At 46.2% G+C, this 18,298-nt stretch overlaps 1 protein-coding gene across 1 annotated transcript in view; it reads right to left on the reverse strand.

Moving 5' to 3' along the window:
- The window catches only part of LOC139265791 (solute carrier organic anion transporter family member 2A1-like), a 163,372-nt gene that overhangs the window by 28,987 nt on the left and 116,087 nt on the right, over positions 1–18,298 (reverse strand). Inside the window, exons 12-13 of the mRNA XM_070883220.1 lie at positions 17,357–17,421; positions 16,770–16,893 (exon numbers count right to left, since the gene is read on the reverse strand). Of these exons, the coding sequence (XP_070739321.1) occupies positions 16,770–16,893; positions 17,357–17,421 (189 nt within the window). The remainder of the gene's footprint in view (positions 1–16,769; positions 16,894–17,356; positions 17,422–18,298) is intronic.

Genomic DNA, 18,298 nt, shown 5'->3' on the forward strand with positions numbered 1-18,298 from the left:
GAGAGAGAGTGAGGGGGAAAACAGTGAGAGAGAGAGAAAGAAAGGGGGAAACAGTGAGAGAGAGAGAAAGGGGGAAACAGTGAGAGAGAGAGAGAGAAAGGGGGAAACAGTGAGAGAGTGTGAGGGGAAACTGAGAGAGAGAGAGAGAGAGAGTGTGTGAGGGGAACAGTGAGAGAGAGTGAGAGAAAGGGGGAAACAGTGAGAGAGAGAGAGGAAACAGAGAGAGAGAGAGAGAGAAGTTGAAATTGTGAGAGAGAGAGAGAGAAAGTGAGAAGGAGCAGTGAGAGAGAGAGGGAGGGGAAACAATGAGAGAGTGAGAGAGAGAGAGGGTAAACAGTGAGAGAGAGAGAGAGGGGGGGGGGAAACAGTGAGAAAGAGAGAGAGAGAGGGGGAAACAGAGAGAGAAAGAGAGAGAGAGTGAGGGGAAACAGTGAGAGAGAGAGTGTGAGAGAGAGAGAGAGTGAGGGGAAACAGTGAGAAAGAGAGAGTGTGAGGGGGAACAGTGAGAGAGAGAGTGTGAGGGAGAACAGTGAGAGAGAGTGTGTGAGGGGGAACAGTGAGAGAGATTGTGAGGAAGAACAGTGAGAGAGAGTGTGTGAGGGAGAACAGTGAGAGAGAGAGAGAGAGTGAGGGGGGAAACAGTGAGAGAGAGAGAGTGTGAGGGGAACAGTTAGAGAGAGAGAGAGAGGGAGGGGAAACAGTGAGAGAGTGAGAGTATGTGGGGGAACAGTGAGAGAGAGAGAGAGAGTGAGGGGGGAAACAGTGAGAGAGAGAGAAAAAAAGGGGGAAACAGTGAGAGAGAGAGAGAAAGGGGAAACAGTGAGAGAGAGAGAGAGAGAAAGGGGGAAACAGTGAGAGAGAGAGAGTCTGAGGGGAAACAGTGAGAGAGAGAGAGAGAGGGGGGGAACAGTGAGAGAGAGAGAGTGTGTGTGTGAGGGGGAGCAGTGAGAGAGAGTGAGAGAAAGGGGGAAACAGTGAGAGAGAGAGAGAGAGGAAACAGAGAGAGAGAGAGAGAGAGGGGAAATAGTGAGAGAGAGAGAGAGAGTGAGGGGGAACAGTGAGAGAGAGGGAGGGGAAACAATGAGAGAGTGAGAGAGAGGGGAAACAGTGAGAGAGAGAGAGAGAGAGAGGGGAAACAGTGAGTGAGTGAGAGCGTGTGAGGGGAAACTGTGTGTGTGTGAGAGAGAGAGAGAGAGTGAGAGGAAACAGTGAGAGAGAGAGAGGGAAACTGAGAGAGAGAGAGAGTGTGAGGGGAAACTGTATGAGAGAGAGAGAGAGAGAGGGGAAACAGTGAGAGACTGAGAGAGAGAGAGGGGGGAAACAGTGAGAGAGAGAGAGTGAGGGGGAACAGTGAGGGAGAGAGAGAGAGAGAGAGGGGAAACAGTGAGAGAGAGAGAGTGAGGGGGGAAACAGTGAGAGAGTGAGGGGGGAAACAGTGGGAGAAAGAAAGGGGGAAACAGTGAGAGAGTGAGAGAAAGGGGAAACAGTGAGAGAAAGAGCGTGTGAGGGGAAACTGTGTGTGTGTGTAAAGAGAGAGAGAGAGAGAGAGTGAGGGGAAACAGTGAGAGAGAGGGAAACAGTGAGAGAGAGAGAGTGTGAGGAGAAACTGTGTGTGAGAGAGAGAGAGAGTGAGGGGAAACAGTGAGAGACTGAGAAAGAGAGAGATAGGGGGGAAACAGTGAGAGAGAGAGAGAGTGTGAGGGGGAACAGTGAGAGAGAGAGGGAGGGGAAACAGTGAGAGAGAGAGAGAGTGTGTGAGGGGGAACAGTGAGAGAGAGAGAGAGAGGGAGGGGAAACAGAGAGAGAGAGAGTGAGGGGGGAAACAGTGAGAGAGAGAGGGAGAGAGAGAGAGAGTGTGTGTGAGGGGGAACAGTGAGAGAGAGTGAGAGAAAGGGGGAAACAGTGAGAGAGAGAGAGAGTGTAAGGGGGAACAGTGAGAGAGAGAGAGAGAGGAAACAGTGAGAGAGAGAGAGTGGAAATAGTGAGAGAGAGAGAGAGAGAGTGAGGGGGAACAGTGAGAGAGAGAGGGAGAGAGAGGGAGGGGAAACAGTGAGAGAGAGAGAGACAGAGAGAGGGGAAACTGAGAGAGAGAGAGAGAGCGTGTGAGGGGAAACTGTGTGTGTGTGAGAGAGAGAGAGAGGGAAACAGTGAGAGAGAGAGGGGGGAAACAGTGAGAGAGAGAGGGGGGAAACAGTGAGAGAGAGAGAGTGTGAGGGGAAACAGTGAGACTGAGAGAGAGAGAGAGAGAGGGGAAACAGTGAGAGACAGAGAGAGGGAAATCAGTGAGAGACAGAGATAGAGAGTGAGGGGAAACAGTGAGAGAGAGAGAGAGAGGGGATACAGTGAGAGAGAGGGGCGGAAGGGGAACAGTGAGAGAGAGAGGGAGGGGGAACAATGAGAGAGAGAGAGGGGGAACAATGAGAGAGAGAGAGAGAGAGAGCGAGAGGGAGGGGGAATAATGAGAGAGAGAGAGAGGGAGGAGGAACAGTGAGAGAGAGAGAGAGAGAGCGAGGGAGGGGGAACAGTGAGTGTCATGTATTCAACTGTCATTGTAATCCATGTATAAACTGACCTAAGTTGTATACCATGAGAACAGTGACCACTAGGTGGTGAACCTGTGGGAGACACTCCTAACCTGGACTTTCAGGTAAAAAAGGGGAAGCTCCACCCACCTTCATCACTTCAGTGCTGGAATAAAGGTTACTGGTCACAGAGTGACCTTCTCGCAAGTATGGGCCTCATGTGCATTTATACTGTATAGTAAGGATATATTATTGGCGACGAGAAACTGGGATTTAAACCATGCGAGCATGGCCACTAGCAGCACAGAAGAGAGATACTGTGTTGGTGATGATTGGGACGATTTTATTGAGAGACTACAGCAAAGTTTTGTCACCAAGGAATGGTTGGGACAGGATTCGGCCGACAAACGCAGGGCTCATCTCCTGACGGTTTGTGGATCCAGGACACACTCCCTGATGAAGGACCTTCTAGCGCCAGAGAAGCCGGCGGACAAAACTTTTGAAGAGCTCAGTAAGTTGATCGGGGAACACTTTGCACATGGCGAGACACCGTTTTTATACACACCGGCGGCGAGAAGGGCAAAGCGTTCCAGACTTCGTGGCAGACCTCCAGCGACTGGCGAGCCTATGTAAGTTCCCAGATGCATGCAGAGCGGAGATGCTGCAAGACTTTTTTATTGAGGGCATCGGGCACGCTGGAGTTTTCAGGAAACTGATTGAGACCAAAGACTTGACCCTGGAAACGGCGGCTTTGATAGCCCAGACATTTAGCTCAGGGGAGGAAGAGACCAGAATGATGTTTCACAAAAATCTTGGCTTAAATGCAGAAAATGGATAGGGAGTCAACATTGTTAACATGGGACACAGTTCTCCAGGCAGGCAGGGGAAATCAGACACGCCCGAGCATGTAGTCGAACCCAAAGGGGGAATTCAACAGAGAAAATGGCTAGCTGAACGGCGATTCATGCCATCGCAAGGGAGAATGCGGCCAGTAATGGGGCCATCAACGCCTGTCAATGGTGTGCTTAAGGACAGTTACAGAGACAGTCAGAGATGATCGACTGGTAATGGACCTTTTGTTTTGAACAACGACTCATGTTGGAGGTGTGGAGGCAAACACCCAGCCAGAGCTTTCAGGTATCATCAATATACCTGCAGAAACTGCAACGTCAGCGGTCACTTGGCGCATATGTGCAGGAAGCCTGCAGCCAGGTTGATGTACGAGGAGGACGGGCCCGATGTAAGCCCTACGAGGCCAAATTAACACTGGGGGAATTCGCTGGAAGCTGAAGTTCAGCGAGTTCATGTGGAGCACACATACAGTTCATATACCAGGAAGCCACCGATAATCATGAAAGTGCTCCTCAATGGCATCCCAGTGTCAATGGAGCTAGACACAGGGGCCAGCCAGTCCCTGATGAGTATCAAACAGTTCGACAAGTTGTGGGCGTCCATGGCCAGGAGTCCAAAATTATTGCCGATTGACGCACAGCTACGGACATATACAAAGGGGATCATTCCGGTGCTAGGCAGCGCCACGGTAGTCGTGGCCCACAAAGATTTGGAGAACAAATTGCCACTCTGGAAAGTCCAGGGGGACGGTCCCGCACTACTGGGGCTCCTGCACTATTTTGGTAACTTTCTTCCAAAATCGAGCACGCTGTTTGAGCCGCCACACGTGCTCCTACGCAAAGGTCATGATTGGGTCTGGGGGTCAGCCAGGAAAGAGCTTTTGATAGAGCACGCAATTGGTTATGCTCCAACAATGTGTTAACGCTATAAGACCCATGTAAGAAACTTGTTTTATCGTGCGATGCGTCATCCTATGGGGTCGGGTGTGTTGCAGCAGGTTAATGCCAGTTACAGCCGGTAGCTTATGCCTCCAGAAGTCTGTCCCAGGCAGAAAGGGGCTATGGGATGGTAGAAAAGGAAGCGCTTACATGTGTGTATGCCGTAAAAAAAATGCACCAGTACCTGTTTGGCAGGAAATTTGAGCTGGAGACAGATCACAAACCCCTAACGTCCCTTTTGGCCAACAACATGGCCATAAATGCAAATGCATCGGCCCGCATACAGAGCTGGGCACTCACGTTAGCCGCCTATGACTATACAATTCGGTACAGACCGGGCACTGAAAACTGCGCCGATGCACTCAGCAGGCTCCCACTAGCCACCACCGAGGGGGCAACCGAGCATGCTGCTGAGATGGTCATGGCTGTTGAAGCTTTCGGAAGTGAAGGCTCACCCGTGACAGCCCGTCAGATTAAAGTCTGGACAAATAGAGACCTGCTATTGTCTCTAGTCAAGAAATGTGTCCTGAATGGAGACTGGGCAGCCACGTATGGGGCATGCCCTGAGGAACTTAAACCATTTCACAGACGCAAGGATGAACTCTCGATTCAGGCCGATTGCCTACTATGGGGTAACCGAGTAGTCATGCCCCAGATGGGCAGAGAGGTGTTCATCAGAGAACTCCACAATGAGCACCCGGGCATTGTCATGATGAAGGCAATTGCCAGGTCACACGTTTGGTGGCCAGGGATAGATGCAGACCTGGAACTTTGTGTTCGCAGGTGCAACATGTGTGCCCAGCTGGGCAATGCGCCCAGGGAAGCCCCCCTTTAGCCCCTGTCCTGGCCCGCCAAGCCATGGTCACGCATCCATGTGGACTATGCAGGTCCTTTCATAGGAAAAATGTTTTTGGTTGCAGTATATGCCTACTCCAAATGGATCGAGTGTGACATTCTTAATTCAAGCACATCCTCTGCCACGGTAGAAAGTCTACGGGCAATGTTCGCCGTCCATGGTCTACCGGACGTCTTGGTCAGCAACAATGGCCCGTGCTTTACAAGCAATGAATTCCAGGACTTCATGGCAGGAAATGGAATCAACCATGTCAGAACGGCACCGTTCAAGCCAGCCTCAAACGACCAGGCGCAACGAGCAGTGCAGATAATCAAACAGGGGATGCTCAGAATCCAAGGGGGTTCCCTACAAAGCCGCTTATCACGCCTCCTGTTGGCCACTAAATCCCGACCACACTCGCTCACAGGGGTTCCACCCGCAGAGCTGCTAATGAAAAGGACACTCAAAACCAGGTTATCCCTTGTACACACCACCATGAAGGAAATTGTTGAGAGCAGGCGCCAGTCACAATGTGACTACCATGACAGGAATGCGAGGGCGCGATGTATTGATGTCAATGACCCTGTCTTTGTCCTCAACTATGCCGCAGGGCCCAAATGGCTCGCAGGCACTGTGATTGCCAAAGAGGGGAATAGGATTCTGGTGGTTAAACTTACCAATGGACAAATCTGCCGCATTCACGTGGATCAAACAAAAAGGAGGTTCAGCAACCCCATAGAAGAAGCAGAGGAAGATCATGATGTAGAGTTCACTCCACCACAGGTGACCAAACACCGGAACCAAGTGGAAGAGAGCCCAGTCATTGTGGGCAGTCCGGACAGGCCTGAGGCACCGCAAACAGCAGATACTCAGGCCAGCGCCCAACAACCGGAGCCCCAACTCAGGCGCTCTACAAGGGAGCGTAAACCACCAGAGAGACTTAACCTGTGATCCCAATAAGACTTTGGGGCGGAGATGATGTCATGTATTCAACTGGCATTGTAACCCATGTATAAACTGACCTAAGTTGTACACTGTGAGAACATTGACCACAGGGGGCGAACTTGTGGGAGACACTTCTAACCTGGACTTTCACTTCAGTGCTGGAATAAAGGTTACTGGTCACAGAGTGACCTTCTCTCAAGTATGGGCCTCGTGTGCATTTATACTGTATAGTAAGGACATATTAGTGAGAGAGAGAGAGAGAGGGTGGGTGAACAGTGAGAGAGAGAGAGGGAGGGGGAACAGTGAGAGAGAGAGAGAGAGAGAGAGAGGGAGGGGGAACAGTGAGAGAGTCAGTGAGAGCAGTGGGAGAGCCTGTGGGAAACAGTGTGAGCGGCGAAAGTTAGTGTCGGAACACGAACGGGGCGTGGAATACGAGAAAGAAATTCAAAAGTGCTCAGAGGAAACGGATTGGTGATAACAGATAAATGTTAGTTTGTTTTATTAAATTGTTCATTTTTTCACTGTTGAAATTTATTTGATGGTAGTTTGCATCGTGTTTTAGATTTAAATATTTAATTTCCAGTATTTTTAGTTTACTCTATAGTATAGACTCTCAAGATAAAAGTTCACGGGGTTGGTGGTAATATATTAGCATGGATAGAGGATTGGCTAACTAGCAGAAAACACAGAGTCGGGATAAATGGTTCATTCTCTGGTTGTCAATCAGTGACTAGTGGGGTGCCGCAGGAATCAGTGCTGGGACCCCAACTATTTACAATCTATATTAACGACTTAGAAGAAGGGCCCGAGTGTATTGTAGCCAAGTTTGCTGATGATGCAAAGATGGGAGGAAAAGCAATGTGTGAGGAGGACACAAATAATCTGCAAAAGGACAAAGACAGGCTAAGTGAGTGGGCAAAAATTTGGCAGATGGAGTATAATGTTGGAAAGTGTGAGGTCATGCACTTTGGGAGAAAAAAAATCAAAGAGCAAGTTATTATTTAAATGGAGAAAGATTGCAAAGTGCTGCAATACAGCGGAACCTGGGAGTACTTGTGCATGAAACACAAAAGTTTAGTATGCAGGTACAGCAAGTGATCAGAAAGGCCAATGGAATCTTGGTCTTTATTGCAAAGGGGATGGAGTTTCAAAGAAGGAAAGTCTTGCTACAGCTATACAGTGTATTGGTGAGGCCACACCTGGAATACTGTGTGCAGTTTTGGTTTCCATTGTTACGAAAGGATATACTTGCTTTGGAGGCAGTTCAGAGAAGGTTCACTAGGTTGATTCTGGGGATGAGGGGGTTGACTTATGAGGAAAGGTTGAGTAGGTTGGGCCTCTACTCATTGGAATTCAGAAGAATGAGACATGATCTTATCGAAACATATAAGATTATGAGGGGGCTTGACAAGGTGGATGCAGAGATGATGCTTCCATTGATGGGGAAGACTAGAAGTAGGGGGCATAATCTTAGAATAAGGGGTCGTCCATTTAAAACTGAGATGAGGAGAAATTTCTTCTCTCAGAGGGCTGTAAATCTGTGGAATTTGCTGCTTCCGAGAGCTGTGGAAGCTGAGACATTGAATAAATTTAAGACAGAAATAGACAGTTTCTTAAACGAAAAGGGGATAAAGGGTTATGGGGAGCGGGCAGGGAAGTGGACCTGAGTCCATGATCAGATCAGCCTTGATCTTATTGAATGGCGGAGCAGGCACGAGGGGCCAAATGGCCTACTCCTGTTCCTATTTCTTATGTTTTTATGTTCTTATATTAATATCTCAGTCTTTGAGAGGTCAGTTCCTTAGAATGTCATATGTCAATGTCTTAGACGTCAGTGTCTTTTAGTTTTAGAGTTCAGTGTCAAGTATTCCAGGAGTCAGGGTCTCAGTGATTTACAGCTGATTGATTGCCGTGGCAGGCCAGCTGGTACCCGTTGTATACACATCCTGTTCTATGTGGGAACTCCAGGATTCCGCATGCGTCCTGAATAACCATGTGTGCAGGAAGTGCTGCCCGGTGCTTGAGCTCGAGTTCTGAGTTTCGCAGCTTGAGAAGCGGCTGGAGTCACTGCAGGCTAACCGGGAGTCTGAGAGTTTTCTCGAATGTACGTTCCAGGTGTTGGTCATCCCAAAGCTACAGAAGGTGCAGGAGGTGAGGGAATGGATGACCATCAGACTGGCTAGGGGGAAGGCACAGATTGTGCAGGAACCCCCATGCTAGTGGCACTCACTAACTAGCTTTCAGTTTTGAATACCTGGGAGAGTGATGACTCCTTGAAGGAATACAGTAAGAATCAAACCACCAGCACCATGGAATATTTGGCTGCACACAGGGGAAAAAGAAAGAGTAGAATTGCAATAGTCAAAGAGGATTCGATAGTCAGGGGTTTCTGTAACCGCAAACATGATTCCTGCGTAGTGGGTTGCCTCCCTAGTGCCAGGATATCACCAAGTGGGTGCAGGACATTCTGCGAGGGGAGGGGGAGCAACCAGAGGTCATGGTCCATATGGACCAATGACATTGGTAGAAAAAGTGTGGCGGTCCTTCAGACTGAGTAACAGGAGCTAGGAAAAAGTTTAAAAAACAGGACTTCAAAAGTGGTAATCTCAGGATTACTCTTAGTGTCACCTACCAGTGAGTATAGAAACAAGATAATAGTGCAGGTAAATGCGTGGCTGGAGAAGTGGTGCAGGAGGGAGGGTTTCGGATTCTTGGGGCATTGGGACCAGTTCTGGGGGAAAGGCCACCTGTGCAAGATGGACGGGTTGCACCTGAACAAAACCAGGACCAATATTCTGTCTGAGAGGTTAACTAGTACTGTTGGGGAGGGTTTAGAACATAGAACATAGAACATAGAAAATAGGTGCAGGAGCAGGCCATTCAGCCCTTCTAGCCTGCACCGCCATTCAATGAGTTCATGGCTGAACATGAAACTTCAGTACCCCCTTCCTGCTTTCTCGCCATAACCCTTGATCCCCCGAGTAGTAAGGACTTCATCTAACTCCCTTTTGAATATATTTAGTGAATTGGCCTCAACTACTTTCTGTGGTAGAGAATTCCACAGGTTCACCACTCTCTGGGTGAAGAAGTTTCTCCTTATCTCGGTCCTAAATGGCTTACCCCTTATCCTCAGACTGTGACCCCTGGTTCTGTTTCAGCTCATTTGGCAGGGGGAGGGGTACCAGAAAATAACAGACGGGAGCAGAAATGAGATCAGAGGAGAGAGAGATCTAAACAACAGTAAAATTAGAAATATCAGAAAAATTGAAGGGACCAGATTGAGGAAAAGAGCAAAAGCGATGAAGGAGATATTAAGTTGTATATACGTCAATGACCGTAGTGTAACTAATAAGGTTGGTGAGCGGCATGCACAAATTGCTACATGGGATTCATCCTAGGCGGTCCCTCGAACAAGGATGACTTGCTTCCACACCAAAAGGGATGAGTTCACAGATGTTTCAATGAAGGACCGATATTCCAGTCCTGAACTCCAATTGAAGGGGTGGAAGATGCCTATGTGTGGATTTTTTAAACGTGGGGTGACCGTTGCACATCAGCCACCACACGGGCTTAACAGAGCTAGGCCTTTATCCAGTGGCAAGGGTTAACCAGGACGACTGGAGACCTGCCACATGGGATTATGCAGCTGTTGCATTAGCAGAGACGTGACTCAAACAAGACCAGGAATTAGTTCTAAATATTCCTGGTTACCAAGTATTCAGCAATGAAAGAGGAGGAGGCCTGGCAGTAATGATTCAGGATGATGTTACAGTTCAAAACAGAAAACATACTGGATGGTTCTGGTACTGAATCTATTTGGCTTGAGTTGAGAAACAGGGTTGCATTTTTGGGAGTTTTTTTTTATAGAGCTCCAAACAGTGAGAAGGAGATAGATGAGCAAATCTGTCAGCAAATTTCAAATGTTTTTTTTTATTCATTCATGGGATGTGGGCATCGCTGGCAATGCCAGCATTTATTGCTGGTTCCTAACTGCCCTCGAGAAGGTGCTGCCTTCTTGAACCGCTGCAGTCCGTGTGGTGAAGTGTGGTGTGGCGTGTAACAAAAATAGAGCAGTAATATTTGGAGACTTTACTTACGCTAATAGTGATTGGGTAAAACATAATGCTGTGAGTAGGGAAGGTGAAGGAGAAGAGAGGAATTTCTGACAACTTTCTCGATCAGTATGTCTGCAGTCCAACATGGAAGGAAGCAGTGTTGCATCTGGTTCTGGTAAAGGAATTGAGTCAAGTGGAGTGAGTTACAGTCGGAGATCATCTAGCTAACAGTGAGCTCAACATAAGTCGGTTTAAAGTCATTATGGAAAGGGACCAGAAAATATCAACGGTCAATATACTCAACTGGGGAAAAGCTCATTCCAGAGATTTAAGAAGAGTCCCAGCATAGGTAGATTGGAGAAGGCGATTCATGGTAAAGCAGTAATGGAGCAATGGAGGGCATGCAGGGAAGAGATAGTTCAGGTATAAATTAGACATATTCCTTTGAAGGGAAAGATAGAGCATCCGAAGCTAATGCGCTCTGGATGACAAAGGAAATAAAAGTTAAAATAAAACAGAAACGGGAGGTACACGATTCAGTTACTAACCAGGAAGATTATGGAAAGTACAGGAGGGAGTTGAAGAAGTTAATACGCGAGGCAAAGGGAGGTTACGAGAGAAGATTAGCAGGCAACATTAAATTGAACCCTAAAACATTTTATAAACATAAAGTGTAAACAGTTGGCTGGGGAAGATGATTGGCCTATTATAATCCAATGGGAAATCTTCATGTGGAGGCAGAGGACATAGCAAAAGTATGAAATGAGTACTTTGCATTGGTCTTTACAAAGGAAACAGATAAGGTGAAGGTTACACTAAAAGAGAGGAAAGTTATGGACAGGGTAGTAATGGATAGAGAGACGAACTAATAAACTAGTAAACTAGCGAGGGACATAAAAAGACGATAAAAGCTTTTTTGGTATGTAAAAAGGAAAAGATTAGTGAAAGTAAATGTGGGTCCCTTACAGACTGAAACAGGAGAATTTATAATGGGGAATAAGAAGTGGCAGAGAAATTAAACAAATACTTTATGTCTGTCTTCAGATACAAAAGCCTGCCGGAAATAGTGGAGAACCAAGGGTCTAGCGAAAATGAGAAACTGAAAGAAATTAGTATTAGTAAAAAAATAGTACTGGAGAAATTAATGGGACTGAAAGCAGATAACTCCCTGGATCCGATGGCCTACATCCTAAGGTTTTGGAAGAGGTGGCTATAGTGATAGTGGATGCATTGGTTGTCATCTTCCAAAATTCCATAGATTCTAGAACGGTTCCCACAGATTGGAAGGTAGCTAATGTAACCCCGCTATTTAAGAAAGGAGGGAGAGAGAAAACGATGAACTACAGACCAATTAGCCTGACATGAGTCATAGGGAAAATGCTAGAATCTATTATTAAGGATGTGGTAACAGGGCACTTAGAAAATAATAATAGGATTGGGCAGAGTCAACACGGATTTATGAAAGGGAAATCATGTTTGACAAATCTGTTAGAGTTTTTTGAGATTGTAACTAGCAGATTAGATAAGGGGAACCAGTGGGTGTGGTGTATTTGGATTTTCAGAAGATATTTGATAAGGTGCCACACAAGAGGTTATTAAATAAAATTAGGGCTTATGGGATGGGGGTAATATACTAGCGTGGATTGAGGATTGGCTAACCGACTGAAAACAGAGAGTAGGAATAAACGGGTAATTTTCGGGTTGGCAGGCTGTAACTAGTGGGGTACCGCAAGGATCGGTGCTTGGGCCTCAGCTATTTACAATCTATATCAATGATTTGGATGATGCACAACGCGTTGCGCAGCAGGATTACGTCATGATCTCCAGGTACAGGACATCGTGGCGCTAGGGGTTTACTGCCACCGCAAACCTCGACAAGAATTTCGCGGGCGTCGATACTCTCGCCATGCCCAGTTGCAAAGCCAGTAACGCCCCATTATTGCCCCCCGGAGGCACGAAAGGGAAGCGCAAAGGAGGCGAATTTCTAGCCCCTTAATTCCAGATGGAATGCATCCTAGGTTACTGAAAGAAGCAAATGTAGAAATAGCAGAGACATTGGTCAGAATATTTCACTCCGCATTGGATACAGGTGTAGTGCCAGAGGACTGGAGGGTTGCTAATGTTGTGTATTCAAGGAGAGGAGAGGGATAAACTGGCAATCTACAGGCCAGTCAGTCTGACATCGGCAGTGGGGAAGTTATTGGAAACCATTATCACGTACAAAATAGATTTTCATTTGGAAAAGCATGGATTAATCAAGGAGAGCCAACATGGATTTGTTATAGGTAAAGCGTGTCTGACTAGTTTGAATTAATTCTTCAATGAGATAACAGAGAAGGTTATTTCAAGATTATATAGTACAAGTTGTATATATGGACTTTTAGAAGGACTTCAGCAAACTGCCACACAGGAGGCTTATTAAGAAGATGGAAGTAGTAGAGAGTTATGAAGATAGTTATAGGCTTCAGGATGACATCGACAGGATGGAGAAATGGGCAGAAGCATGGCAGATGGAGTTCAATGCGCAGAAGTGTGAAGTGATGCACTTTGGGAGAACTAATATGGAAAGACAGTATGCTATAAATGGTACGGTTTTGAAAAGTGTAGATGGGCAGAGAGAGCTTGGTGTCCGTATACACAAATCCTTAAAGGACAAGTTGCTCAGGTGGTTAAAAAGCTCATGAGTTACTTGGGTTTATGAATAGAGGAATAGAATATAACAACAAAGAGATCATGCTGGGACTTTATAAATCACTGGTTGGAGTATTGTGGACCATTCTGGGCACCACACTCCAGGAAAGATGTAAAGACCTTTAGAAAGGGTACAGAGGAGGTTTACCGGGATGTTACCAGGGATGAGGGACTTCAGTTATGAGAAAAGGTTGGAAAAGTTAGGACTGTTCTCCTTGGAATTGGGAAGGTTAAGACATGACCTAATCGAGGTTTTCAAGATGATTAGAGAGTAGAGATAAACTATTCCCACTGTTGAGTGGGCCAACAACTAAAGGTCAGAGATTTAAAATCATTGGCAAAAGATCGAGAGGGGGCGATGAGGACAATGTATTCACTCTGAGAGTTGTCGGGATCTGGAACACTCGGCCTGAAAAAGTGGTGGAAGCTGATTTCATAATAATTAAAAAATGGAGTTGGACAGTGACTTGAAGATGAGGAACTTGCAGGATTACGGATGTAGGACTAAGCATGACTGCTCTTTCACAGAGCGAGCACAGGCCCAACGGGCTGAATGGCCTCCTTCTGTGCTGTAAGATTCTATGGTCAAAGTGGGGAACACCTTTTTAGAATGGATCCAGGATGTTTCTTGTTCAACAAGGATAAAAGCATTGCTTGATTGAGATCTGGGAACATGAAATGGGACAAATAACTGATCAGAGTAAGAAAATAATTGGGAAACAGTGATCATAACTTTGTCAGGTTCAGTGTAAGGATTGAAAAGGACTGTGAAGATTCAAAGATAAAGGGAACATTTAGTGATATGGGGCTCAAAATTGACCCCGACAGATTTTTGGCGCACTCACCGGAGTTGTGCCGTTTTTGTACGATGAAAAGGGCACCGAAAAAATGTCCTCCGATTCTGGCTGCTGTGTTGCCTCACCCAGGGCTTGGCGCAGCGTGGCCAGTGGATTGTGGGCGGAGCTACGGTCCCGGCTCTGAAAACAGTGCCGGGACGTATGCACATGCGTGTTAGAGTGCGCGCGCATGCGTAGTAGCTCCTCGCACCCAGCACGTCCTGCAGCTTGTGTGGGAGAGACCTGATGCTTGCCGCCCCATCCCTGGCCGAGTGGTCTCCCGCACCGGTCGGGCCCACTGTGGAACGCATTGTAAACGTGAAGAATTGTAAGTAATTGCTGTTCAGAGGGCATTGTCACTTATTTAGAATTTTGTACATCAGTAATACAATACCAGGAATCAGTAAGTGCAGATGAACAGTGTCTTGCGTTTTGAGATGAAAGTAGGACTTACTTCTATTTTTTATTTGTTATTGAATGTTTATTACTTTTTGTGCTTTGTTTAGTGCTTTGTAAGTCTTGGTGCTTTAGGTATACGTCATCTCCGCTTCCTTCTATTTTTTATTTGTTATTGAATGCTTATTTTTGTGCTTTGTTTAGAGTTTTGATATGAAGGTAGGACTTAGTTTTATTTTTTATTTCTTCTTGAATGTTTTTATGTTTTCTTAAATGCTTACTGCTTGTTGTGCTTTGTTTAGTGCTTTGCAAGGTCCTCTCCGCTTCCCTTCCCGCCCCGATCTCTGGCTACCTACGCTGATTTCTTAACTCTCCGCAAGGGTTTTCTGTGCGGCCACAAGTGGCCACATACGCTGGCCTAAGTTAGTTTGGATTAACTATTAGCTGTCCAAAGTGGCCTTAATGGCCAAAACGGGCGTAGGTGGCTGGTAACGCCTCCTTTTGGAAAAAAAAACGAAACTAAAAAAATCCTAACGAACTCACTTACACTGACACAAATTGAATGTGCAAAATGGGATTTTTCAAGCCCGAGGTGAGGGACCTGGGTAAAGAGAGATTAAAATTAAACTGGAACTTGAAACTTAGGGTGAACAATACTAAGGGTAATTATGAAGAACATAAAATGTGTAGTAGGGACATGAAAAGGGAAAGCATATAAAAAGTAAAAGTTAAAATGTTGGGCCACTCAGGAGGAAGAAGGGAGTCTAGTTGTGAAGGGTGAATTTATTGCAGTTATATTAAATGTGTATTTGATATTGGATTTTACAAATGATGGTGGATGTGATTCACGAGGATGACGCCAGGTATGAGGAATTCTAGTTATGAAGAGAGACTTGCGACACTGGGGCAATTTCCACTGGAGAAGGTAAAGGGAGATTTAATAGAAGTTTCAAAATGATAGCGTTTCTTTGGTCATGCTGACCTCAGACTAATTGGGGCTGCGATTCTCGGGGTCAGATTGGAGAGCAGGTGCCCAGGTTTCAGTGCCCTAAACGCTGAAAATATGAATAATTGGCAAAGTGGTTAATTGACTGGCTATGTTTAACATGTTAATGATTTAGACGAGGGGATTAAATGCAGTATCTCCAAATTTGCGGATGACACTAAGTTGGGTGGCAGTGTGAGCTGCGAGGAGGATGTTATGAGGCTGCAGAGTGACTTGGATAGGTTAGGTGAGTGGGCAAATGCATGGCAGATGAAGTATAATGTGGATAAATGTGAGGTTATCCACTTTGGTGGTAAAAACAGAGAGACAGACTATTATCTGAATGGTGACAGATTAGCAAAAGGGGAGGTGCAATGAGACCTGGGTGTCATGGTACATCAGTCATTGAAGGTTGGCATGCAGGTACAGCAGGCGGTTAAGAAAGCAAATGGCATGTTGGCCTTCATAGCGAGGGGATTTGAGTACAGGGGCAGGGAGGTGTTACTACAGTTGTACAGGGCTTTGGTGAGGCCACACCTGGAGTATTGTGTACAGTTTTGGTCTCCTAACTTGAGGAAGGACATTCTTGCTATTGAGGGAGTGCAGCGAAGGTTCACCAGACTGATTCCCGGGATGGCGGGACTGACATATCAAGAAAGACTGGATCAACTGGGCTTATATTCACTGGAGTTCAGAAGAATGAGAGGGGATCTCATAGAAACTTTTAAAATTCTGACGGGTTTAGACAGGTTAGATGCAGGAAGAATGTTCCCAATGTTGGGGAAGTCCAGAACCAGGGGTCACAGTCTAAGGATAAGGGGTAAGCCATTTAGGACCGAGATGAGGAGAAACTTCTTCACCCAGAGAGTGGTGAACCTGTGGAATTTTCTACCACAGAAAGTTGTTGAGGCCAATTCACTAAATATATTCAAAAAGGAGTTAGATATAGTCCTTATTACTAGGGGGATCAAGGGGTAAAACATTTAAAATAATGAAAGGGATAGACAAGATAGAGGCAGAGAGGCTGTTTCCACTGGTCGGGGAGACTAGAACTAGGGGGCACAGCCTCAAAATACGGGGGCAGCCAATTTAAAACCGAGTTGAGAAGGAATTTCTTCTCCCAGAGGGTTGTGAATCTGTGGAATTCTCTGCCCAGGGAAGCAGTTGAGGCTAGCTCATTGAATGTATTCAAATCACAGATAGATAGATTTTTAACCAATAAGGGAATTAAGGGTTATGGGGAGCGGGCGGGTAAGTGGAGCTGAGTCCACGGCCAGATCAGCCATGATCTTGTTGAGTGGCGGAGCGGGCTCGATGGCCTACTCCTGTTCCTAATTCTTATGTTCTTATGTTCTTATGAGAAAGCAGGAATGGGGTATTGAAGTTGTATTTTCAGCCATGAACTCATTGAATGGCGGTGCATGCTCGAAGGGCCGAATAGCCTACTCCTGCACCTATTTTCTATGTTTCTATGTTTCTATGTAACACTGTACCTGGTTCTGTGTATGGAGGGAATGAGAAATTATTTGCATAAAATGGCTTTCTGTAGTTTTGACGTGTCTAGAATTAAACTTTGCTCGGAAAAATGTACAAAATACTCGACAATACCCTACCTGTGCTGTACCTTTTGAAGTTTAAATTTCAACATTCTTTAAAGGAAACATTTGGACAATTGTCCACTGTTCCAATTTGAAAAGATAAAATGACAACATACCGGCTTCGCAACAGATTGTTGTCATAGTAACTACACGCTCCTCTCTTTCCAGTGCACTTCTTACTCCAGCGAATGCACGTGGAGTCGATGACAGCTCCAAACAAAGCAGGAGCTGGTAACCATGCTGCAGTCAGGAGGAGAAAAGCAGATCAGAAAAATCAAGCGGAATGCAGCTCACACCTACACCGCCATATTTTTATATACACAGGTACAGGCCTATGTTCATACAAGAGGAAAGGTTCCTGAGCACCACAGCAATAAATATCAGTCATTGATGACAAACTCAGGTTCATGATTTTATTCCAAATCTGAGCCCAACTACCAAAGGTGAAATGGGACGTTTTCTAATCTTCGACCGCACTTGCTTCTGTGCCAATATTTGTTTCTATATTTGTGAGCCATCAACCTTTGGCATTGTTCCCCTCTTTAATGGACGGAGAAGCCAAACTGGCGGGAGGTTAACCGAGACTCTATATGGTATCAGATTACAAATTCCAAATGGAGATATAAGAGAAATGTCTTCCACTCAACCCTCAGACTGTGTTGCATTTTGCAATGAGCACTGTTCCTCAATGAATTGTACTCACCAAACATCCTCAGCAGCAGAAACTGGACCCCTATTGCAAAGGACTTTTCTTCTTGTCTTACCACTCTGTGGAAAATAAATCACAATTGAGAATTCAACGATTTAGCCTTGTTCACATAACTTTGTACGGTCACAGCATGTGGCGGGTTAATCGCCTCAAGGTAAAGGTCAGTCTGAGCCGATGGCCAATGTGGTGACCACAACTCCCTTTACTTTGGTTACAGGACTAGTTTCCTCTGTCACACTCTCAAGCCAGGAAGTTGAAACTTTTCCTCCACATGAAGATTTGCTCTGTAAGATGTTTCTTTATCTCTCAAACAGGGCAGAAAATCGCTCTTCCCCCCCCCCCCCCCCCCAATATGGATGATGTGGAGACCTTGAACCGGTTTTCATTCCAAATACCTGTAGAATGCACTTTTAGTAATTGTCTTTTTCTGACTCTGACGGCTGTCTGTTCCCATGGGAACCAGGAGCAATTTGGTAGCTCACCTTGTGGCCATTCCCCAAGTCTGAGAACCCACCCTCACTGTCCGGGAGTCTCCTGGAACTAAAGCTTAAGCTCCCAGACACTCCTGCGAGCAGTTCAGGAGGAAAATCACACAGGGAAATTTCCTTCCCCCGAGTCACTCCAACCAGCCTCACAACAGTAGGGCCCCAAGTGTCCAGAAAGCAGAGCACCCCTGGCACATACAGGCTCTGGTAAAACAAATAGAGCAGTTTCTAGAGCACTGAGGCTTGTTGGTCAGTGTAGCCAGCATTATTGATCAATTGCAGCAAGGTTCGCCGTGTTGGCTTACCAATGGCGGGAGCGTGGAGGCAGGGCAGTTGGAGGCGGGAGGTCATGTGATGAAACAACAACAACTTGTCTTTATATCATCATCATAGGCAGTCCCTCGGCATCGAGGAAGACTTGCTTCCACTCCTGAAGTGAGTTCTTTGGTGG

This window comes from Pristiophorus japonicus, chromosome 6 (genome assembly GCF_044704955.1).
Source record: "Pristiophorus japonicus isolate sPriJap1 chromosome 6, sPriJap1.hap1, whole genome shotgun sequence".
NCBI lineage: Eukaryota > Metazoa > Chordata > Chondrichthyes > Pristiophoridae > Pristiophorus > Pristiophorus japonicus.